Consider the following 25606-nt stretch of genomic DNA (forward strand, 5'->3'; position numbering starts at 1 on the left):
GTGCCATAATAGTTGGATTATATCTTGGGGTATTTTTAACCCAACTATTTTAACAGAGTAGGCATCTTAACGTCATTTCCATGGTGTGATTTATGCACATGACTTATGCAACAGTATTAGTCTAGCCTATATTGCTTACTTGGCGGACGTTGCGCTCTCTCTCGTTAACATGCTTAAATACTTGTGACAATGTAAATTACTTGAATCGATACTTAAATACACATGACAATATAAAAGCTTTTTTTTAGTCCTCATGTATGAGATTTAAGGTTTGGGACACTGCTGAAGTTTGTTCCGAAATGAAAGGGTCAGAATTGACCTCATTCGCTATGGTTTTTTATGACGTACGATTCGCATTGACAGGTAAAAATTCAATCTACTGAATTTGCACAGTTTAGTTCCAGCACACTTCCCTGTAGGTTTCAAACAAGTCTAACGGAATCAATTAGTTTGATCAGGTGTGTTAATTAGGTTTAAAGCTAAACTGTGCCGAGCTGTGGCCCTCCAGAAACTGGATTTGACACCTGTGCTTTAAGTTGTTACAATATACTTTCAGTATGTTTTTAATGCATCCTCTTCATAATGAAGATATTTAATACTCAAAGTTGCCAAATATATTCAGCTGGCAGAGCTTTGAAAAACCTTATCAAACTCGAGCTGAAACTTCTAGGCAGACTTTGGCAGTTTCAAGTCATCTTTAATATATTTTCAATGCATCTGGGTGTTTCCGCAGGGTTTGGGTGTGCATATGTGTGTACGCAAACATCCTCTCCATAATGATAATGTGTATATCATTGCCTTCTGTTTGTTCCTCTCTCTGCACCATTAGCCCCATATGGCTGTATTTCAGGGGGTGTATGTGAGTCCATGATTGAGAGCTCAATGTATAGTTGAAGCTCAAAGGTACTACATTTATGATGGATATATGTGAGGATCTTTGTTTTGCTAAAGAGAGACAGGAAGACGCACTGATATACCGTAGTATAGTATAGAGCAGAAATGGCCCGCAAGCCAAAGATAGCCCATAGTAGCCCTTGATTTGGCCCACTATCCCGTCTGAGAAGAGAAGACATAGTCATTTGAGATTTAGCGTGACCTTTTGTTTGTTCATTTAAATGCTGAGCCATCAAAAGAGCTAAATGAAATAAAATATTTAAATGAAATGTTGTTAATTAATCAAATTTGAAATACTGTGACTTGAGCATGTCAAGGCAGGTCCAGCTTAACTACTGTAATTGACATTGAACTCTCTTGTGTTATAAATGGGATTGTTGATGTATTTACAGTAAAGTCATGATAAAATAAAATAAGATTATACTGCATTAGTCAATACTATTTCAAGTAATGCTTTCTATTTATTTTTTAAATATTAGGTAATACATTTGGAGATTATCTATGGCAACTTGTAATTTAATACAGTTTGGTATATTGAAGTTTGGCCCACAGCCCTCAATCAAGTTTGGATTTGCCCCTTCATAAGAAAAAGTTTGGGCACCCCTGCTATAGAGATGGTATAGTATAATATAGTAAAGTATAGAGATAATTAGCAGTGTTTGAGGATATTAGAGGTGGATATCTTTGTTTTACTTAAAGAGGAATTGATGCACTCAGTCAAGTTTACATTATTTTGTAAATTGATTCAATTAAAGATTCCACTTTAATGGAAATATATATAACAAACTCGATTAATGTAACCATTTAGAAAAAAAAAACGGCATGTTTTACTATAGATTTTAGCACTGGATTATCGCTGTGTCTGACGTCATGGGGTTGCTTCCGTTCCCTCAGCTGAACAGAGACAGTGGCAGTAAAGGACTGAACACGAAAAGCCTAATTTAACCCAATGCGTGAAGTTGTGGATGTGGTGCTGGTGCAAATACAAGCATCAGATGTGTGTATAATGTAAAAATTAGTGCTGTCAATCGATTAAAAAAATTAACTAATTAATCGAACTTTTTTTTTTTAATCGCAGTTTAAAAAACTAAAACTTTTAATTTTGGCTATTCATATGTAAAATGTATGTAAACGCAAGACAAAAACTATTTAAATTCTAAATATAATTGTTTATTAGAATTTTTATTTAACTTGTAACACAGATTTCTTCATGTAAACAACATACCCACAATAAACCATCAAGATCCTGGCTTGACAGCCATATGTATTACAGAAATTAAAACAGGCATGTTTTATTTAATATTATTAATATTATAGGCATGTAATATTTAAAATTTTATATAAATTTTATTTCCAAGTTGGATTCTAAGTGGACTGCAAAAAAAAAAAAAAGCCAAAATACAGGCACTGCAAATATGGAAAATGGAAAATTATAATAACAATAAAGTATTGATTACAAACAATTGTTCTCATTGTAAAGTTGTATTGCTGTGAGTTGAGAACATTGATTATAAATTAGAAACAATTTAGCTTCGTCCTTCTTTACATTCAGCTAGTTGTTAAAACAGTCCAGTCTGTTGACATTATCGGGGGACAATGTGGACCTTTTCTTTTCAATTATGTGCAACGTAATCTCACGGCAATTCGTAACTTTTTGATTTAGTGGCTACAGACAACGACGTTTAGGCAAGTTTGTTGCTAAGAAATGCGCGCACAGACACACACACACACACACAAAACGCGCACAGGACAGGGCAGCTGGAGCGACTCCCTTCATTATGGACAATTGGCTAGCAACACTGTCATGTACTGTTCTTGACAGTGCAGATTTTTACTTTTAGTTGATTCTTAGTGTTAAAGATGCCATAAACAAACATAGTTTACGCTCTTAGATTGACCCTCGCATTGAGATCAATGTGGATTTACATCTAGATTGAACACAATTGTGTTCATTTGTTCAGCAATCACTTCTACTCCCGAGCCAGAGAGCTGGTGCACCTGTATTTAAAGCACGCCTAATGGGACAGTCTTAATCCTACTGCTGGCGGATTTACAGCAGAAAGTGCAGTCCTGGTGCTTTTTTGTCGCTCTGTTTGTTTCATTTGTCAAGCCTGTCCCTCACACACCTCTCTGTAGCATAAATGACAGGCTTACATTTAGTTGTTACTTGTGTCATGCATGTCTGCGATGTGTTCGTGCGCGATTGTGTGTGTTTGGCCTGTACTTCACCTCAGTCTGTGACTCAAACAATGTCAGACGCTGAATGCTGAGAGCTGTAATAGAGGTTTGAAAGAGTAGCGCACACTCAAATCAAAATTTCATGACTTATTCACCTTCATGTTGTTCCTGTATAATGGATTTTTTTTTGCGAAATGTTGAACCTGTTCTTTTCTTCACAATGGAAGGGAATAATGAAATATAATAAAAATCCCTTCTTGTATTGTTTTTCTTTTCTGGTTACATATTGTTTGGTGATATTTGATGATCGTAAAAATAAAGGAGAGAACACTTTATTAAATTAATTAAAATGCCACACATTTCAAAGTAAGCTTTATCAGCTACACTGAAAAATGGTTAATTGAAAATTGTTGCAAACAATTTAAATAAGCTGAATTTAAACAAACAAATTATGTTGAGCTTAAATTCAGCCCAAATAAATAGTTTACAACCACTTTTTTTTTTAATTAGTAATTCCAATGAATCAATTTATTCAGTGTTCTGTGTACTATTGTTTCAATTTAGATTCAATTTGTTTCAAGGCACTTATTAAAGTGAATTTTATACTTTCTATTGGTTTTAACATTTTTGTTTTTTCAATTATGTTCAATGTTCAAAGTGTGCAGATAATATAGGGCAATATTATGTTGTTTTTGGGATCTTTACATAATCTAGAAAATGCATTTTCAAAGTAACAGAAAAAATACTGATGTTAAACGAGGTGATCGAGCGTTGGCAGTTGCTGGACTCTGGAACACACTACCAATTCACATCAGACTTTTCCCCTCCATTTCTTCTTTTCTTCATCTTTAATACTCCTATGTACAGCATTTTGGTCAACTTTGGTTGTTTTTAAATGTGCTCTATAAATAAGTATTGGATTGGATTGTAATATTCGTTTTTAAGCATAATTTTCATGATCACAACAGATAATTAATTATTTCAAGTTAAAAAAAAGGTCTTCATTTTCCGCTGTCCAACTAAAGCTACCCAATCGGGCCAACACACATCCAATTGTCAACAAGCCATATAAATAAAACAGTTTTTATTGCATAAAGATACAATCACAGCAGCTGTTAGACAGTTTTACAGAAAACTGTCTAAATTAATTTCACTAATCAGGAAAAGAAAACTATGAACAATTACATAATTCCTTATGACAATAACAGGGCAATATATGCCTTCATATAATTTTCCAAAGTTTTAACAGAGGTAAGGAATGGTGGATATAATATTTAAAAATAAAATAGACATGAAACTTGAACAGAAATTGAACACATATTGACATAAAAATATTTGGCTAAGAAATAACTACATTTTGATTTAATTAATTAATTTATAATTTTTTTTTTATTTGTCATTGTATTAAAGAAGAAATAATTAAAATAAACAAACTTATAATGCTGCTGGGAAAACACTAATGAATCATAAGCTACTGATAATATCTGTGCAAATATACAATCAACTGTTAATTAATACATTAAATCAATAATCTGCCTTTTCATTTCTATCGATAAAAGACATAAAGGTTTGGAACCACATACGTTTTGTTTAGGGTTGCACAATATATCGTTTCAGCATCGATGTCACAATGTGATCATTCGCAATAGTCACATCGCAGGATACATGCAATGAGCTTGTGTTATAATTTATCATTGGCATGGGTTTTTGATGCCTGTGATTGTATAAATACTAAATACCATTCAGGTATAAGAAATTGTACCATTTGTGACCTTGACTACACTGTAAAAAATGGCCGTGATTTCAACGGTAAAAAAATGCTACAGTACAAATCCGTAACCTGGTTAACGGTATGTTTCCTTAATATAAACGGCAAATAACCGTAAATTGACCTTCCCAGAATTCCCTGCATGGCACATAACTTTTTATGCATTTGGTTGATATTAATATGGATCTTTTTAGTTGTTTCCCCATCAGTTATGTACATTAGAGATTTATGTTACATCTAATGTTGGTAATCAATGTTTTTTCATGACTTTAATTTTATGCGGGTTACCATACTGGTGTTAAGTAGCTGGTGGATGACACTGAGCACCTTCTATATGCTGATACTCTTTTCTGCTTGTGGGAGAAGTTAATTGTGATAAGCATTGGCTCACTATGTAACTTTCCCATTACCATCTGAATGTGGGTGTGCTAACGTGTCTAACTGTGTAACAAAAGATGTGTAGATGTTGATCATTCAAAATACAGACATATTACCTCTATAAATTAATAAAATACGGTAATTTACCGTAAAAATTAAAAATTACTTTTACGGTTTGTATCGTGTTTTTAACGGTAAAGTACTGGCAACCACAGCTGCTGTTTTTTTTTTTTTACCGTAAATTTTACGGATTTACTTTTTACAGTGTATGATTAATTTTATTGAATTATTTAATTTTTATCATTCAGTTACTGTACTTGAATTCTCGGGAAACATTTTACTTCAATTGTGTATTTTACTTGATTTGTATTTATTAAACGTAGATTGTTATACATAAAAATACTCACAACACATGCGAATAGAGAAATACACTGCGAACAGCACAGACCACAACGAAAATGTGTCGGGGGATTTGTTTATTACATTTTATGCAGATGCATTCCCACTGCAGAATCATCCCATATGATTTAACATTATAATTTTTTTCCAAATAGTGAAATTATCTTCCCATGAGGTGAAATATCGCAATATGTATCACAAAATAAAAAAAAATATTGCAATGTTACATTTTTCCAATAGAAAGCAGCCCTAGTTTTGTTGGTGTGTGTGAATGAATTAACCCTTTAAACTTGGCTTTGCACACACACTGCATCTGTCCACACAGTTGCACAGTGGTTGTGTTGTGGTTGAATGGCAGGGTCATGTTGGCACGTGTGTGTATGTCTGTGGGTCTCAGCGGTGTTCGCGCACACTGACAGTGATGAATGAACCGTCGCACTGCTGCCCTTCTCATGCATTACACTGCTTTACCCTGGAGAGGCGCGTGTGTTTGCATGTCTTTTCACACCTCTAGGACCACAACAAATTGCTCTGCAGAATTAATTTACTACACAGCAAATTATGGGGACCCAAAACAACTCTATGGGTGTTAATTTCAACACTTTGAAAGTGTCTCATGGGGTCCACTCAAAACAAAGTTAAATCAACACTTTCAAAAGGGTTGGCACATTGACACCGAAGTAAGGGTTAATTTTAACTCTGGGCAGAGTTAAAAAATGTAACTATATTTAACACCGCCTGGTGTAATATATTGTTATTTTATTCAACTCTCTTGAGTGTAAATATGGTAAAAAGGTCAAATAGACTGTAAATTATAAAATAAAAAACATTTTATTTGAAAACATTCAACACTTCAACAATTCATTCAGTTTTTAAAATGCAACAATGTCAAATATGCTTTAAATCTTTTATTAGTACAGACAGTATCAACAAGATATGTATGACCAGTGCTCAAAAAGGCTGTTTCAGTCCTTTGGTCCAAACTTGATGTTTCATCAGAGCAATTTGAAAGTTCAATATAGCGTCACTCATAGTTTTCTTCTGAACTCATAGTTTTCTTCTGAAATTACATTTTAAACAACTTGGCGTGCAAATCTTTCACTTCTGGTATTTCCTTGGTCCTCCATATCAAACACAGCAGTTTAAATTAAGGTATAAATGCTGTAAACTTATGTGAAAACAAACTGGAGCTAGGAAATCTCATCAAGCATGTCCTGTGAATGAAGTGCTTCCCAGCCACAGGATGACCTTTTTATCCATGACGATGTAGTAGCTGCTGATCGCTCGTCTGGTGGTTCTTGATGCACGGATATAGGGTGATGCTCATCTAAGAACTCTTCAAGACTCCAGCATGGCTAAGAAAAATGTTTGAAAACAAATTGCAATCAAATTCTATGATATATTTAAAAGAACATTTAAAGTAAATAAAACATTCAAGAAATCTAAACTCACCTTTTGAAAATCTTCATGATGATCCACAACTTGACTCTCCCAGCTGGTTGAGGTGACAGGATATGGAAAAGTAGAAAAAACACATACATCACTGTTGGATCTCCAAAAACAATTAGGTTAACCACTATGACTAGAACTGGAAAAACAGGCAGCTGTCTGTCCAGAATCCTGAATTTAACACAACACTTGGAGATAAATGTAGAGGAGCTTAAAATCTTTTATTTCATTTTAGTGATGCTGACTTCCCCAAAATATTGGCCACAGTGTAAAAAATATTCATAAACTTACAGTTTTCTGTAAGCGTGTGCGCGTGTGTATGTGTGCGCATGCGTGTTTCTTTACCAGTTAGGCCCTTTCAAGTCCAGTATTGACGCCACCTTTCCTGGAGTCTAGCAGATGTTTCAGGTCCAAATATAATCTAAAATATTAGGATAAGCAGAAGAGGAAAAGTGCAAAGCACAAAGCAAAGAGCAAAACATTATTTAAGTAACAGTTCACCCACAATACAAAACTTATCACCTTCATGTCATTTGTTATTCTCTAATGCTCTAATACCCTCTCAGCTTATTGTGAAACAAATACAGAACTTTATCAAACATACCTTCATTATTATCACCACATATGACCAAGAAGGTGTGCTTGGTCATTTCACCAACTCTGGAAATACACCATCCGTCTCTAATCAGCCAATCGTCACAGGGTCTTGTGTTATTGTATGGAAAACTGTAGCTGTTAAAAAAACAACAAAAAATTAGTATCTAACACATATGCATAACCTTCAGATTAAAAAAGAGAGATGAACATCACAAAGTATGCCTCACACTTTTTCAGATATCTTTTGATTCAGATGTTGATTATTGATAATAAATCTACAAATCAAACCTGTATCATCATTAGGCTGCTCAAATATGAATCAGTTGATTAATTTTTACAGACAGGTGGCTGTTTACAACGCACTAAATTGTCTTTAAGTTTAAGTTTAGCCTATAGTTTTAAGCACAATATGATGCGGGAGAAAAAGCTTGACTAAGATGTTCCTGACTACAGAAATAGCCTAACTTACTAACGTCAAACATCCCGAGTTGGGAAAAGTCATTTTCGGGGGATACAGAGTTGATTTGCGGGAGGTAGCGGGAGAGATGAGTACCTGAAGAGCGGTGGGGCGAGTTGCGCGCGACGTACCTTAAGAACGGTGGGGGTGACTTGCGCGCGACGTACCTGAAGAGCTGGGAGGGATGCGGTGGAGAGGGGTGTGCAAAGTGTTTAAAGACCGGGCGGGAGACGCGCGATTTCCGCGAGATTATCATTCATTTGCGGGCATCTACTTGGGCATCTGGGAATCTCTGTGCATTTGCGGGATAACGTTAACGTTAGTCCCGCAACTTCCGGAAGACTTCTGTAACGTTAAATGTCTGAGTGCAAACGCGGTCATTTAAAGACATTAATGTTAACATTCCGACTTTAATGGTTGTCAACACTTAATATAATTCAAGCGTACGTTATCACGCGAGTTTATGGACTAACGGTATATGGACGGCCACGAATGAACCAGTTTAAAAGGGCCGCGGTGTTTAAAATAACCAAATTAACATACACGAATAACAAACAATCATATGTTTTAGTCAGGAAGCCTTTTACAAGTAAGCATATGTTCATTTACTCACCAGATATGTTTTAGAAACTCTCCAGAGCTTATGGAAACCGTCCTGTGTTGCTGTTAGCATCCGGGCAGAGTAGGCTAGGTGGCTCGGAGTCCGGGGATTCCCTCGCTAGTTTGCTTCGAATTAAAGGAGAAGTGTCGATTTTATTTTACAGATGGGTAACAACGCACAAAATGGCATTAAGCGTGACAGAAATGTGTTGAAAATGTACATTTGATGTTTTTATGCACTATGTATGCGTGGGCATATATAAAAAACATTCTTGGAAAAAAAGTCAATAGGACTGCAGTTAAGCTAACGTTAGACAAGTTACACAAACGACCATGAATGAACCGCAGAAGTTTAAAATTGTCACTCCATTCTAAAGTTATTAACTTAACAATATGTTTACAACTGTATTTCCTTAAAGAAAGTCAGTAAAATACCAACATTTAGGTAGTTTGACTCACCAGTTGCTGTTCTGAACCTGGAAAATGGCAGCTGGAAAATTCATCAGTGACTGGGGCTGCATGAATTCCCGGATGTTGGAAATAACACCACCAAGTGTAGAAAAGATAACTCCTTGATTTCGCACTGAATAAAATCAATTCTAACTCTTATTATATTCATTTATCAAAATATAACTCTTTAACGTCAACACTTTACTCTGAAATGCTTCAACACCGAGAATTTAACTCTGATGAATTTGCTGTGTATGCATTCTGCCAATATCATGTTTGCTTTTATGCACAGTGTATATGAATGTTTGTGAGGCACTCGTGTGTGTGTGTGTGTGTGTGTGTGTGTGTGTGTGTGTGTGTGTGTGTGCTGTGGTGTAATTGAAGTGGCGGAACGGTTCGGGTTAAATGCTCTGAACTCTGTGCTATGGGGTCAGAGCTGGATTAATGGAGAAAACCTATGGGCCGTGAACCTCCTCTAAACACACACAGGCTCATCTCAACATCTGTCTGCCCGAGTGTCGTCCATTCTGATTGGCATTCAGAGTTTTCGTGGTCGAGGAGAACCAGGAAATTTTTTTGAGGCTTTTCACGCCGAGAGACATTTTCATATTTTTATTAGTCAGAAAATCTCTGGTGGAGCTCATTATAATTAAAATCTATATGCAAGATGCTCTATGATATTTTCTAACTACATATAATGCCATATGTGTTGAGTTTATCTAGAGTTTACATTTGGAATGACAATTTGGTTTGTAAAATATACTGAGAAATTTCTATGACAAAAAATACTCGCTTAAAATTCAATGCCAGTTTATAGCCAGACACTTCCCTGATTTAACTGAAAGTAGAAATGCTTTTCACATTAACTGATTATTTTAATAGACGGTAGAAATGTTCTCATTAAATGTACCCTGATGTGTAAACTGTGAAAAAGCAGCTTGTTTAACCTTAATTTGCTCACTTTTTGTGACTATGTATGCTTCCGGGATTTCAGATCCTGGATCTTGTTACTTGAAATAATTTTATTTGTTTATTGAAAATAAAGACTGATCTCTGACCAACTTCACTTGAACTGAAAACACAATTAAAATGACTTGAATATAGTGATGAAGACAGTTACACTTAGAGGCAGTTTAATTCTGCTGGTTTTTCTCACTGTCTATAAAAACAAGAATCATCTTCAAGGCATTGTTCATTTGGCCTCAAAAATATTGGGAGTTCCTCTGCAAAGTATTGCGATCTATTATGAACAGCAGGTGTTAAGGACGGCACATAAAATAATAGGAGGTAGCACGTACTCTTTAAAGGGCACCTATGATGAAAATCTACTTTTGTTAGCTGTTTGTACAGAGCTGTGTGTTGGTATAGTGTGGCCACTGTCATATTGGAGTGATATAAACCCAACAAGTCTCTTTTAAAATTTTCTAACGTTAAAATAGGACCCAAATCTATGTGATTTTGAGGCCCACCGCAACGTGAGTGCGGTTTTGAATTAATCAACAGGCACCATGGTTTTATAATAACATGTATACACATGTCCACAGAGGTTTTTTTTTTTCTTAAATAAACTGTGATTAAAATATCTGTTCTAACTCTCTGTGAAGTTTAATAAGTTTTAAACATTTTTAAAACATAGCATGTTTGTAATAAAGACAGTAATGAAAATCGCTATCTTATACTTAACCGCTATAATCACCACAGCCACATGGTGTCAGTAAACGCTAATATGTCTGTGTACTGCGTTTGTGTGGGACTCATCATTTCAGAAAGGCTTGAATAAACTCCACCACAAATACATAAAATAAACTCACTTGGTATTTTTGACTAATGAGCTCTATTTCAGCTTCATCCGAGTCTGTCTCTGTCACTGACTGCTGTTTATCTGACATAAAGCACGGTGTGCGGAACAGCTATAACATATTCAGACACCAAGGCTATAAAAAGTAATCTGATGGGTGTTTTGAGCTGAAACTTTACAGACACATTCTGGAGACACCAAAGGCTTATCTTGCATCTTGTAAAAGGGGTAAAATTGGAGCCTTTTAAACAGATATTTTGAGTGAATGCCCTTTGGACAACGTCTAAGGACAATAAAATATTCCGCAAATCTTTATAGATTTTACTTTCATGCCTTAAGCAATTTGGTTACGTAATAAATGTAGTTTTTAATTACTGTATTAGTTTTTTCTTTTTCTTTTTCTTTTTGATCGTGTACTTGATGTTAAGTCTTGGTCATTCTTGTTATATGTAAAGCACCACCATGTCAGAAGGAATTGCCCCAAGGGTATTAATAAAGTTTTAAATTTAAACTAAACTAATTCCACATAATATACATGTTTTAGAACAAATTATTGAGCTAAAATTATTAGAATTAAAATTATAATTATTTTATTTATAAAATTATTACTTAAAGTTATTAAGTTTTTCTGAATTTTCTGCAAGTTAAAAGGAATATGATTTTACTTTTTTACGTTAATAAGACATTCAAAATGTATACAATAGATGTATACAACTATTATTTTTAATATTATTATATTTTAATATAATTTTTATTTTCATATGTCATAAGCTAAATTTTTTTTTTCGAAGTGGCCATTTTTTCTTATTTATTAGACATAACTTGTACTGAATAACAGGTTATACTTACTGTACTGTATATTATTATTCATCTACATGTTTTTATTATTTCAATCGTTATCATGCCCATAAATAAGTCTAATTTGTGTTCGAGTAGATCTGAGCAAAAATCACTCACTCATCGAGCTTTTTTCCCTTTGAAACAGCTATCTGCGAGCGATTTCCACAATTGGCAGCCATTACAGAAAGCTCTGCCATTTCTGCAGCGACTCTCACACTTCTACTCTGTGTTCTCTGCGACTCTTCTGTGTATGGCGTATTTGTGTGTGTATATCCACAGTCAGGCCTCCGAGAGTCCCAAAGCATGTGCGTTATGTTCTCTCAGCTCCACTGTGTGTTGCGAGTCCCAACACACGCTGAGCATTCATTATTATGACTCTCTTCATTTATACTGCGCTAAACCTTCAGCCATCAGCAAACAGTCCCTCCAGCGACTCGGCTCATTTAAAACACCTCCGTATAAAGAAGCAGGACTGTAATCAAGTCTGCCGCAGTTGGACGTTCTCCAGGAAGAATTCAAAAGTGCCCCTATAGTGTAAGAATGGGTCAGATTTCCGGCAACACTTCCTAAATCTCCCATGGCACAGTGTGGCATTTAAGTAGAAAGGAAGGATTTTAGCTAGCGATGAGACAAGAGAAGCTCTGCCGGTTTGATTATTTTTTTTTTCTCTCTCTAAAGCGCTCGCCGTCTGTCTGTCGGTTTCGCTCGCGAGGCTTCTATCCATCCTTCAACTCTATTTTTCTCTCCTTCTCTCGCTCTCTCTGGAGCTTGATTACTTTTTAATGATTTCTGGGGCTAAGACGAATGAGTGTGTTAAATGAGGAGAATTAGACATGTGCCGCAGAGCGCTGGGGCATTTGTTACTTGAATAATGGAGCTTAGAGACTTTGTTTACTGGGAAATATTGAGCTTCACAAATGAGCAGGGGCGATTGAGAGAGAGACTGAATATCGCAGATTCCTGTATGAAATTTCTTTGGTCATTCTCTGTAGTTTTAATTAGGGTTTATCGAAAATGCATGATCTATTCTGTATTATGTTGGTGATGTAGAATGGGATCACATCATAAACATTGACTACTATTTGAATGCACTTTTTCAACTGGATATCGACTTTCCTAAAGGCCACGGCAGTTTCACAATCACTCCTTGTGTCACGACGGCCATGACTTGTGTGTATGAGACCGCTAAGACTTATTTACTCATTTAAAGCCCATTAGCGCAGTCGTTTTGGGGCTGATCAATTCATTTTCTCTAATCAGTTATTTAGAACTGTCTCATTTATGAATTGGTTGGATGTATGAATGCATTCTGTACATTCACGTGTGCATTTTATGTAATTAACTTAAAAATGTAATTTACTTGTATTTAAGTCTAATGTATTTATCTATGCATGACCTATAAGATGTTTCATTTAATATAAACTATATTTAATACAAATATCATAATTATAAAAGATAAATACTGGGAAATTAGGTATTTACACTACAAAAATGTTAAAGGTTAAGTATGTAAAGAGGGCCAATAGGTGTCAAAATACCCTTTTTATTCATCTAAACATATATCTACACCTATTTATGTACAGTATGTGGCCTTCACCTATTTGTGAACCACAGCATGAATCATTAATCTCTTTTTTTCATCTGAGTGAAGATTTGTGCTAGTGAAATGAATGTATTTTGTCTAAAAGGTTTTCAAAGTAATATTTATGTTATGTTGATGTATTATAAGAAATATGTAGATTTTTGAGCAGATGTAGTCAATGGAATGCAATTAAATTCCATTCAATCCAGTGCAGTTTATAGTGGTTGTCAGATTATTTGTTCAAACATATAAATTCAGATGAGATGTCTTGTCAATATTGAGGAATCTTGTTGTTTTTGTTGTTGTTTTTGTTGTTGTTGTTGTTGTTTTGGTCTAGCTTATCTGTAAATAATATTAATAATATTTTAACAGTAAATAATATTTGACTAGATGTTTTTCAAGACACTTCTATACTGCTTAAAGTGACATTTAAAGGCATTACTGGGTTAATTAGGTTAACTAGGCAGGTTAGGGTTATTAGGCAGGTTATTGTACTGTATAACAATGGTTTGGTCTGTAGACTAAAACCAAAAATAGCTTAAAGGGGCTAATAACCTTAGTAACCTTGACCTTAAAATGGCTTTTAAAAATGTTAAAACTGCTATTCTAGCCAAAATAAAACAAATAAGACTTTCTCCAGAAGAAAAAAAAATATTATCAGACATACTGTGAAAATGTCCTTGCTCTGTTAAACATTGTTTGAAAAGTATTTAAAAAAGAAAAAACAAATTAAAAGGGGGGCTAATAATTCTGACTTCAACTGTATATAACAATAAAATGATTTTATTAATAATAGATAAATTATTTTTTGTGACTTTTTGTGACCCTTTTGACACTATAATATCATCATATAACGCTAGCACACTTTTCTAAAGAACATCTTAGATTTTAAGAACATCTTATATTTTTTATATTGTCATTTTAACAATTTAATAATTAGGCATTGGAATCAGAATGTGAAAACATATATCCTGAACAAATAAATAATAATAATAAAATGTAACAAAAAAGTGCAAGGTAGAAATAGCTACAAAAAAGTAACCAATCTATTTTTGTTTATATACTATAATTATTTATAGTAAATAGTGTTTTTTAACCAAACTGACTCTGATAGCTTGAATGCAAAATTTCATTGTGGTGTCTCAAAACAAATTGATTAAGTTAATTGTTTTGCAAATTTAAGTGGAATAAACAAAAATAAAATAACTTAAAAAGCTAAGTTGTCCAAAAAAAAAAAAAAAAAAAAAAAATATATATATATATATATATATATATATATATATATATATATATATATATATATATATATATATATATATATATATATATATATATATATATATAAGTAGTTTGAACAAGCAGCAAAAAAGATTTTTAAGTGTAGAGAGGCTGTGCATTCAGCTAAAATGTGGCTGGAATTGGCTTTTATGTATGGGCGATATTTATTGCATCACCATAAAGTATTGAGGTCATGTTTATGTGTTGTGCAATAAGTCTATATATTGATTACTGTGACAGGCCTAGTAAGTGAATATATTCAGTATACTGTACTAAAACAATTTCCCACACAACATGCCAATCTTTTCCAGGCTTTTGCTCACACATAATCAGACAAACTATGGCATTGATGGACTTGTTTCAGAGCGATCAGGGGCACAGCTTTGAAGGCTAGCGTTTCCCCGCTGAGTGGTTTCTCCCCCACCCCCTGTTGGTTTCTTCGTGCTGTTTGACTGCTAGCGAGCTGGACGGGGCAGGCCAGTGCCACGGATCATTACCCGGCTCTCCGCCCCTGGGGCTCAGGCAGGGGGCGCAAGCAGCAGGCATTGATATGTGTATTAGCAGATTGTACGACAAATGTGCAGCAATGCGCTAATAATAATAAAAACACTCAGGGCCCTCACCGCTGCCCCCTGCAGGGCAGAGTAGCTCACGATTTGGTCGGATTGAGTTCAATTAACAGTCTGTTTGTGCCAATGCCACAAGGAAGCCATCAGTTGGTGCACTAGGCATCACCATTGCCAATGATGCGCTAATGTTCGCTGTCACTTTCATTCAGCCAGTGCCGGCATTAGAAACCCAGCCAAATGTTGGTGCCTATGCTAATACTCATGGCTCTTTTGTTTTAGCCCTTCGCAGTGTTTAAAATGTGGCTCCATTTCCGGGCGTCTGTTCTGTTTGAAGCTATATCGTCATAAAATTTAATGACAGGCATTTTTAGTGAGGGTTAAGGAAGTGACTCTACGTTGATAACAAGTGAAGGTTTGACGTTTCCATACACTGATGATCATACGTTTCGCTCTCTGAGACAGTCCGGCTCTGACAGGTGAATGGAGGGATCGGTCAATTTGTTTTTCAGCCTATTTGACATGTTTGCTCAAAAGCGAGCAATTGAGCACATAGACTGCAGCGTTTGTAGTCCATCATGGTCTTTTATAGAGGGCGACTGTACCGGTCAACCTTAAACTCAACCCTGACCTCAGACCAGAACCTCCCCCGCACCTTAACAACAGCGACATTTAGAGTCTCTGAAGCAATCGTCTGATTCATTGAAAAGAATAGAGGTGATGGCCTGACTGCAGAGAGTATCATCTTGAGTGTCTGTGTGTGTATTTTCAGAGCACTGTGGTGGTGGAGAAGTCCATTCAGGATCTAATGAGTCTGATGCAGGATCTCAGTGCGTATTCCAACCAGTTTCTGGAGATGGTCTGCGACAAACTCAAGGAGTACAAGGAGATCTGTAACACTGCATACAGGTAATGATAGTGTTTGATGCGCAAAATCTTATTTTATCTGTTTGGATGTTGTCTGTATTGTATGTGATGAAATGAAAAGATAAAGTTGTACGTTAAAATGTCAAGACATTGTTGAGTTGTCTTATTTCTATGCAAATTATACTTTAATGAGTCAATGATAATAATAAAAATCAAAAACATACAGCATGACCAATCAGGTCCCATTCACAAATAAATGACTTGTATTAAGTATTCCTTCAAAGTGAATGAGCACACACAGCATGGTCAGCATAGTCTGATTTATTCTGAGCAAATGATTCTTCTGAGCTGGTTCTTTTTAATGCTGCAGAAATATACAGCTGAATCAGTGTTGTCCAATTCATGAACAAATGACTGATATTGTTCATTGTGAATCAAAATGAATCAAACACCTAACCAGTATTGAATTAATGATTTTAATAAAGGGTTTCTTACTAAATCAGGAACATAAAAGCAGTGGAGTTCAACTTATGAATAAAGGTCCCTAAAATGGTTCTTTTGAGCTAATCAAACATTTAACCAGTGTTACCTTGTTCTTGAATGAATGACTCTTATGAAGCGGTTCCCACTGAATCAAAAACATATACAACGGATGGCATTGGCTGATTCCTGTACAAATGATTTCTTACGTTTGTTTCCGTTTTTCTGAGAATCAAAAACATACAGCATAGCCTACCATGACAATCCAGGAGTGCGTTTCCCAAACAACGACATAACTCGCAGCTGAACTACCATAGTACGATGCATCGTTTGGGAAAAGAACAATCTAGTGACGAGTGTTTCCTAAAACCTGTAGTTTCTCAATCGCAGATCCCACAATTACACCACGTTAGTTTGAACGTAAAACGCTCATAATGTTGCTCTAATCAGGGAATAGTAACTACTTCTTTAGAGAAGAACCCCATCATCTCTTTGTACATATTAGATTATTCTACACTCACACACTTAAAAAAAAATCCAATATTAGTTTTGGTAAAAACATGCACTCCTTTTCCATATTAATTGAAATATATGTAAATGGCACATATAGGGCCAATGTTTTCTTTACAAATATTATTGAGAACATTACATTTTCTGTTCTAAAACATAAATCACAAAAGCTAACACATATTATAAAATCTTTTAATATTTATTATTTATAAGGAAATGAAAAAATTCTAATTTAATAATAATATTAATAATAATAATAATGATGATGATTATTATTATTATTGTTGTTGTTGTTGATCTTAAGTAGGATAATGTCATTTATTTTTATTTTTTTTATTTTTTTATTTTTATACTCTGAATAACGTAAACAAACGTAATTTGTGCATTCTTTTACCACTGCAGAATTGTTCTAACTAACATGTTATATCTTAATAACTATTATAATACCTAAAACACTATAAAATAAAAGCATTAACGTATGCTATGTTTTTGTTTTTTCAGACGTAACTTAAATTCTGTTCTGCTGTGTTCAAAATGACATCAATGTTTTCAAACACAATTGTAAACTTGCTAATTGTAAGATCGCTAAAACTGAACTGTAAAAAAATTTTGAAAGCAAATTACAGGTAAGAGAGATTACTTTAATGCTTTAAAAAAAAATTTTAATCATTCCAAATTTAAATGTTAGAATGTTCTAAATGAATAGGGCATAGCGGTGATAACTGGGAATAGAACACAGCCAGAAACTATGTTTTTAGCTACAGCTCCAGAGGTGTAGTTGCAAGTGCACAAATTTGCAACAAGTTTGCGATTGTTCGTTGGAACGATGGATTTGGGAAATGTCAAATCAATGAACTATGTTTGTAACAACGGAACTCGCAACCTTATGCACCCCAGTTCATCAATCCGTATGATCTGAAAAATTGTAGGAATTTTTCAGAGGGTCAAGTTTCTGATTTAGACTCAGAGATGAAAAGATTTTCTGAACGCTAATTCATCCAACATTAATAAATTGCTTAATGTAAGCTTTTATGATTTCTCAGCAGACATCATTCTGGTCCTTCGGGAAATCTGGGAATTTTTTGGAAATCATTGATTGGTTGCATGCACACACATATGTGTAAGTCAGCAAGGGGTCTGAACTGAGCTCAGTCATGGGTAGAAAGTGCAGAGACAGCCGTTTCCTTGCACAATAATCGCATGCTACCAATCTGTCTCTCTCTTTGTCTCCTCCTCTGTCTTTCTTTTGTTCTCTCCGTCTTTCTCATCCATAAGTTGAGTGAAACGCACTGCATTACATTCTACATGATCTGTTCAATCAATCTACACATCGCAGACAATAACAGTTCATTCATCCGCGCTCTCGTCTGCCTCTCTGCATCATCAGGACTCTTCTGTGGAACTGTGTTCAGCTGTCATCCAGTGAACATCTTTAATGGCCTGCTTATGCAATAGCGAAGACATTTATCTGAAATTGCGGTTCATTTTCATATTTTAGCACTCTTTGAGACATGAAGTAAAATGGAGCTTCTTCAAACCCTCAGCCAATCACAGACTTTGTCACAATTGGAGCTTCTTACGCAATTTTAACACTTTTATGTATTAGCAAATCATTATACAGCAAACAGTAAATGATGAATATATTAATATGTGAACAGTTTCATAATAATAGTTAACGCAGTGTACACGTTTTTATACATGGACAATTAGTTTATATACTTTTATTTATTTATTTATTTAGTTAGTAAGAAAAACAAATAGAAAAAAAAGTTCACTGTTAAAAATGCAATCGATTCAGTTAACTTCGAATGTTTTAACTTAATATTGATTGTTTTCTTCAGAAACAGGCATTCAAATTGTTGCAAGTTTTTTTTTTTTTTTTTTTTTTTTTTTTGGTACAGTTCAATTTTACACGGCAAAGTTTCTAAACGGACCAAAATAGTTAAGACAAGTCAGGTAGGAGTAAACTCGCCTCACATTGGGTTTCAGGATTTATTTTTCAGAGTCCTATGGATTCAGTTTTTGACAGTTTTTTTTTAGTTTTGACACCCACAGACATTGTCAGCAAATATAAATCAGCGAGGTAAGACTTTGTCACACATAGCCTCATTTCAGTTTCAAAAATCTATTTTAAAAAACGTTTGCTAGAATTATGCATTATAGGATTAAATTACAGAGAGATTTAACGGATGAACCGAGACTGAAGTCAGTGTTTTTTCAGTGTCAGTGAAGAAATGGAAAAAAAAACAAAAAAAAAATAGGCCTAATACAAATTATAATAAGATTTAAATATAGAAAAGTTATCAGATGGTAATTTCAGTCAATTTTTCTAACGGATAAACAATACTTGGTAATATTTCAGCATGCTTTCACTTTCATATTCGATGTGAAAAGCAGATTTGGAATGATGATGATGAACGACATCCCGCCCTACTCCTAAATCTCTCTTCATATCCATATACAATTGAAATCAGATTTATTATACCCTGTTTGATTTATTTATTTATTTTTAAAATATTTCCTAAATGATGTTTAACAGAGCAAGGAAATTTACACAGTATGTCTGATAATATTTTTTTTCTGGAGAAAGACTTATTTGTTTCATTTTGGCTAGAATAAAAGCAGTTTTTAATTTTTTAAAAACCATTTTAAGGTCAAAATGATTAGCTTCTTTACGCTATTTTTTTTTTTCAGATAGTCTAAAAACCATCGTTATACAAAAACTTGCCTAATTTCTTTGTCCTGCCTAGTTAACCTAATTAACCTAGTTAAGCCTTTAAATGTCACTTTAACCTGTTTAGAAGTGTCTTGAAAGATATCTAGTCAAATATTATCTATGGCAAAGATAAAATAAATCAGTTATAAGAAATAAGTTATTTATACTATTATGTTTAGAAATCTCTGTTTAACAGAAAAATGTGGAAAAATTAACAGGGGGCTAAAAATTTAGGGGGTTTAATGATTCTGATTTTAACTGTATATGCCTATTACATAGCCATAATACACTTTGATATAGCCTGGTTCAATAGTTCGTTGGATCATATTGCTTTCTCACTACAATCGATCCACTTCAGAGTTTGTTTCAATCAAGCCAAAATTACCTCATTCAGAAGATCTTGGACCAATTGATTTGGCAAGGATCTGAGCGCAATCGCTGGATTCACATATGCCAATTGAACCACGCTAACTGAGCCGCATAACAGGTTCCGTAACAAATGTCAAGGTGTGAAGGCACCCTTACTTGTTTTTTTTTTTTCAAATTTAAGTGGATTAAACATAATACAATTAAGTAATGGTTATTAAGTAATGGATTTTTAGAGAATAAATCATTCGAAGATTGATAATAAAATGTCTCATGCCAGTGTATATCACATATTCTAACCCCGCAAAACTTTAGTGCTCACACTGACAATCTATTTCCATTAACACACACAGGCATATCGTACAAATTGAGGAGAAGCTAACCATCAGTGCGTCCTGGGCTAAAGATGAAGACATTAGTCGCCTGCTCCAGTCTCTGCCCAACTGGGCCAGCATGACCCAACCCAAACAGCTGCGACAGAAGAGAGAAGAAGAGGAGGATTTCACACGGTGAGAGCGCACTCTAGCATAGAGACATACATACTGCAAATACGCACTGTCCCCAATGTGAGCTCACCACACAGATTCATCACAGAGCACACAGCATGTACAAACACACTCCTGCAACTCCTATCAACTCATATCCAAGCAGGTTAGTGCACAATGTGAGATGCTGGGAGGGGCATGCGTTGTCAAATGTCCAACTGATGGGGTTTATGTGAGTATCCTAGGCTTATACATATTGTTTTTCCTGGGCTAAACTGGTGCACTTGTGAGTGATGCTACATAATGTGACAAAAATCCTGTGAAAGTTAATGGCAGCTTGTTTCCCGACCGACTTGAGCACACCATTCTTTGTGTCCAACAGAAGAAAGAAACTCAAGCAGGTTTGGAGTAAGTGGAGGATGAGTAAATGATGAAGTAGTTTTATTTTTAGGTGAACTATTCCTTTAAAAGGTACTCCAGCTGTCCTGCTAGTGTGCCTTCCTCCCGTGCTGGAGATGCTTGGTGCTCAAATCCACGCTGTTGACTTACAATAGATGCTGTGGTTTTCAGAGTCCATGTTAATCTACCCACATCCTACAGTATGTTGAAACTACTGGTTTGATTTCTGCTCAAAGAAGGGTAAGTGGAAGCTGAGGGTTTCGGTTGGTGCTGTTACCTGGATTCTAGGTATCTGGATCATGTCATTCGCCAATTAGTTTATAGTACTTTATAATAGACCATTTTAAGGTATGTAAAGAAAAGCAATACTCCCAATGCATTTAATGTTTTACATTTTTAAATTCTATCAGCCCTGAGAATCCAAAAAGAGCCACATATTGATAAAGAATGTTATAATAGCTGATTTAACATTAGGTTATGATTGAATTGCCTCTACAGTTATAAAATAGTTTAATAACTAGCAGGAAATGTTCATGGGCCAATAACATGAGCACATTGAAATGGTCTATGCTAAAATTCTGAACGAAACACTGTATTATATCTAGCATGTTTTCAGTTGTGTAGTTACCAAGCAAAAATTGTCATAATGTTAATTATTTTATGCATGCAAGGATTGCTGGTCTCACTCTCACCTAAAGCGACTACTGGCCAGCGGCTTGCAGGAATTATGCTCATCACTGAGTCATACTTACATACTATTTCAGACTGAATATTCAAAGTGACATGGTAAACAATATAGAGTGCGCATCACAGGTTGTCATTGTTCAAAAATGAACCAATGTGTATATAAAACCAATTTCAGCTCAGTAAAACAGGCTAAGCACTATTTACTGATTTAAAAAAACAAACAAATAAAAATCTACATTATCGATGCTTTTAAAGGTCCCTTATGAAACTGAAAATAGTCACATCAGTTTTTCCCTGGGAGATTTTAGTGGCTGAACAGCACTTCCGTGCATATAACCCATTCGTAAATCAACACAATCCATTGCGGTGGTGGCCGAATTGAAACACACCAACTACTGTAAATGCGAAAGACAAAGCATAATTATATTTTTAACAATAACTGTATTTATTATGGCACTGTTATACACACTTTCTTCTCAGAGAGCTAAAGTTAAAAAAAGACTGTTGAAATAAAACCGTTTCTCCTACTTTTATGCTATGCAAGAGCCATGTGCACACTGAAAGGGAGAACTCTGCTTCTCTTGCTCTTTCAAGGTCAAAGAAAATTTGATTTGTATTTAAAATATACAAATTAGATGTGTATGTAAATATGTAATATATTAACATCATTAAATTAATAATGTAATCAGCAAATAAGAAGTAAATGACAGAAAAGGAACAAAAACAGACAATATCTCTAAAAATAATCATAATTACAACTTCTTGATTATTTAAATTAGGCACATGCATTGAGTAACCATTATTAATGGTGTACATATATTCTGCAGCCAGTTTAGACCAGTCATTTCGTTCTCTCCAAGTACAGGTATATAGTAAAGTTTTTCTGAATCGTTCAGATGAAAGGTTCTGTTGTTTACTTTTTCTCTTGCGTGTGCTGTCAGCTTCGAAGGAAGCGGAAAGTAGTCTTTAATAAAATATTAGGCTAATCCAAAAATGCATACGAGCTTTAGAAAGCGAAAGAAAAAAGTTGAATCCCGGACATTTTAGGAAATTTAGAAACCCAGGCAGGATTTTTTTTTTAAGTCCCAAAACGGCACATCTTTGTGAGTCTGCAATGCACATGAGACTACCTGTGGCAGTGCTGACAGGTACGACTCAGAACGGAACGAGTAAACAAGAGATTTTCCACTGCTTAATTGATCATGGATGTTTGGTTATATTGGGTGTATAAAAAAGTGTAAAAGGATGTTTATAATAGTAAAAAAAAAGGTGTCACTGAATATACTTAGGCGGCCGTTAATATACAGTACCTGGGCGACCCACCCAAGTAAAATCTATATATGGGAGGCACAGCAATCTAAGCTTTACGTGACTAAAATAATTTTAAAACATAACATTACCTGTCTAAAAGAAATACTTCAGATATGGTATCATCCTTCCTCCAGCGGGCAAAACTCCAATACTCATTCAGGATTTAAAAAAAATGTTGATTCAGCATTTGTTTTTACCGCGTACACGTGCACATGGCAGATCAGCGTGAACAAGGGTGCACAGTTGTACGAATCTACATTTGCTTACAGACAGTTTGGGCTACTTATCAGAATAATGGGTATTGTTGGCCTGACAAATTTTAATTGGATGAACATTTTTCGTTTTATGCCTTACCCAGAATATAAAAATACATATAAACTCATTTAGATCCTTTACTTTAATCATTATCATTACAATGTAAAGAGACTTTCAACCAGCACAACACAAAAAAAATTCTGTAGACAATCACCTACTACACCTTCAACCCCTGAAGCTACTACTCTCTAATCATGGCCAAGTATGCCATTATACACCAGTTGGTTTTTCACTAAACCTGACCGTTAGTTTAAGAGTCAGAAAAACAACCGAGTACACAGAACAAAGCAGCAAACTGAAGGCAAGTACAAATGAGGTATAAAATACATCAGCAACTTTAGTTTGAAAGAGTACAAAAGCTGTTTTATTGATCATAAGAAGCAAGGAAGAAAAAGTTCAGAAAGGTGGACAAGGTTGAATCATTCTAGTCACACTATCAGATAAATTATACTTGGAAAAGTCTATGCAAAAAAAATGTATACCCAGATCTGTAGGATTCTATGTCATAGGGCTCTATTTTGACGGTCCATGCGCAGAGCGCAAAACGCAGGGCGCAAACGCTTTTAGGGCGTGTCAGGACACGTTTTTGCTAATTTAAGGACGGGAAATCTGCCTTGCGCCAAGGCGCATGGTCTAAAAGGGTTGAGTTCATTTACTTAATGAGTTATAGGTGTGTTTTGAGAATAAACCAATTATAGTTTCATCTCCCATTCCCTTTAAGACCCAGCTGCGTCGCGCCAAGAGCGCATTCGCTATTTGCAGGACGCAAAGTAAGTCTAAGTGGGAAAAAATGAGCATTTCACAAGCAAACAATTAACAGTTGACAGATTTTTAACAGAAACTTTTAAACAGAGCATCTACTGCGTGAGAATGAGAGATAAATGATCTACTTTCACTTTCGCTCTTGGATAGGGAAACCTTTACGCACAGACATCAATTAGCCTATAAATAATTAATTTCGTTTGTTAAGCGCAAAGATTTGTTTCAAAACTATTTCTAAATTCAGTTCTAATTTCTAGCAAACGAATAAATGAACAATAATGACCAAGTGTGGTCAAAATACTGAGTTATTTCCAAACACACCTGCCATGCCCCATATGGTCTTAAACCTGACAGGTTGGCAAATCTAAGCTTGTTTTTAATTAAACAAATATAAATATGGATATAATAAATAGTACTGCTAATAATAATAACATTATACAAAAGCAAATTGTTATGAATTAACTGAAAAAGCCTCTCGAGATGAAGAAGACATAAAAGCAGTGATTTTTCATATTTATGTAGGCTAGAAAATAATATATTTTGTATTATTTTAATCCTTTATATTTATATCCTATATCTATTCTTATTATATCCTATATATATCCTTAATATTTACATTTTTTCATATGTAAAGATATTTGCCTATTGCTCTCTTGTGTGTATTAAGCAGTGCGCAAGCGAGGCGCAACTCTGCGCCGGAGTTTAGACCAGGTTAGTTTTGGTCTAATGAAAAATCTATTTGAGTTTCTCAAAATAGCGACGCGCCAGTGGTCCGCCTCAGAACGCCTTCCTTTTTAGACCAGAACGCCTATGGGCGCACAAATAAGCGCTAATGCATTTGCTATTTAAACAGCATAGCGCAACGCCTCAAAACGACTCTTGCGCCAAGCTGAAACTACCAAAAGACTATTGCGCCGCGTCTTGCGCCACACTGCGCCGGGTGTATGATAGGGCCCTTAGTGTTGAAAGTGATGATTCTTTAGTTTGCCAGCTGGCAATGCACGTTGGTATTCTATTTGTGTGCTGTCTTACAGAGGATGAAATCTAGCCCTTATAGCCTCAGCAGACAACTTTGAAAAAGAACAAATTCAACTGCAGGCAATCACACTATCTGACGAAACATTCCAGCATCCCAAACACACGCAATTCTGTTTTCAATTCACTCGTTCGCTCTACTTCCCTCACTTTCTCTCTTCTCCTCTCAAGTGCACACTCGAATTAAAGAAGACACAAGTTTGAGGAAAACTGTGATTGGACAGGGGGGGGCACGTTTTTATCAAAATTGCCCTCAAAGTGTTCTCCCGTCGGTTTGGATGTGCCATGGTCTGCAATTGTACAATAAATAAATGAACTGGTTATGTGTGGACAGGAAAAAAAATCCAATCTAGCCAACCTGTTGAAGCTAAACGCGGACGGCGAGCGGGAGGAAGCTTTTATCATATAAATGACCCTGACAGTTTCATCAGCTAAAGAG

The 25606-nt window shown here is 35.1% G+C and overlaps 1 protein-coding gene and 1 long non-coding RNA gene across 3 annotated transcripts in view; one reads left to right on the top strand and one right to left on the bottom strand.

The window, feature by feature from the left end:
* Positions 1-25606, top strand: part of exoc4 (exocyst complex component 4) — a 207420-nt gene that overhangs the window by 150034 nt on the left and 31780 nt on the right. The window contains exons 12-14 of one of the 2 annotated variants that reach the window (XR_015482068.1): positions 16007-16143; positions 20527-22851; positions 23190-23837. Coding sequence is in view for 1 of the 2 variants with exons in the window: in NM_001030134.2 (NP_001025305.1) it covers positions 16007-16143; positions 20527-20682 (293 nt within the window). In the remaining variant the exon portion in view is untranslated. Of the gene's footprint in view, positions 1-16006; positions 16144-20526; positions 22852-23189; positions 23838-25606 lie in introns of those variants that run through there. The other variant, NM_001030134.2, reaches the window with a different exon arrangement.
* Positions 6430-9425, bottom strand: LOC137491535 (uncharacterized). Its single transcript, XR_015483036.1, has 6 exons — positions 9180-9425; positions 8734-8846; positions 7671-7798; positions 7412-7487; positions 7070-7112; positions 6430-6972 (listed from the first exon to the last, which is right to left on the bottom strand). It is a non-coding gene; the product is annotated as an uncharacterized LOC137491535 (long non-coding RNA).

Source organism: Danio rerio, chromosome 4 (genome assembly GCF_052040795.2).
Source record: "Danio rerio strain M-AB ecotype USA chromosome 4, GRCz13ab, whole genome shotgun sequence".
NCBI lineage: Eukaryota > Metazoa > Chordata > Actinopteri > Cypriniformes > Danionidae > Danio > Danio rerio.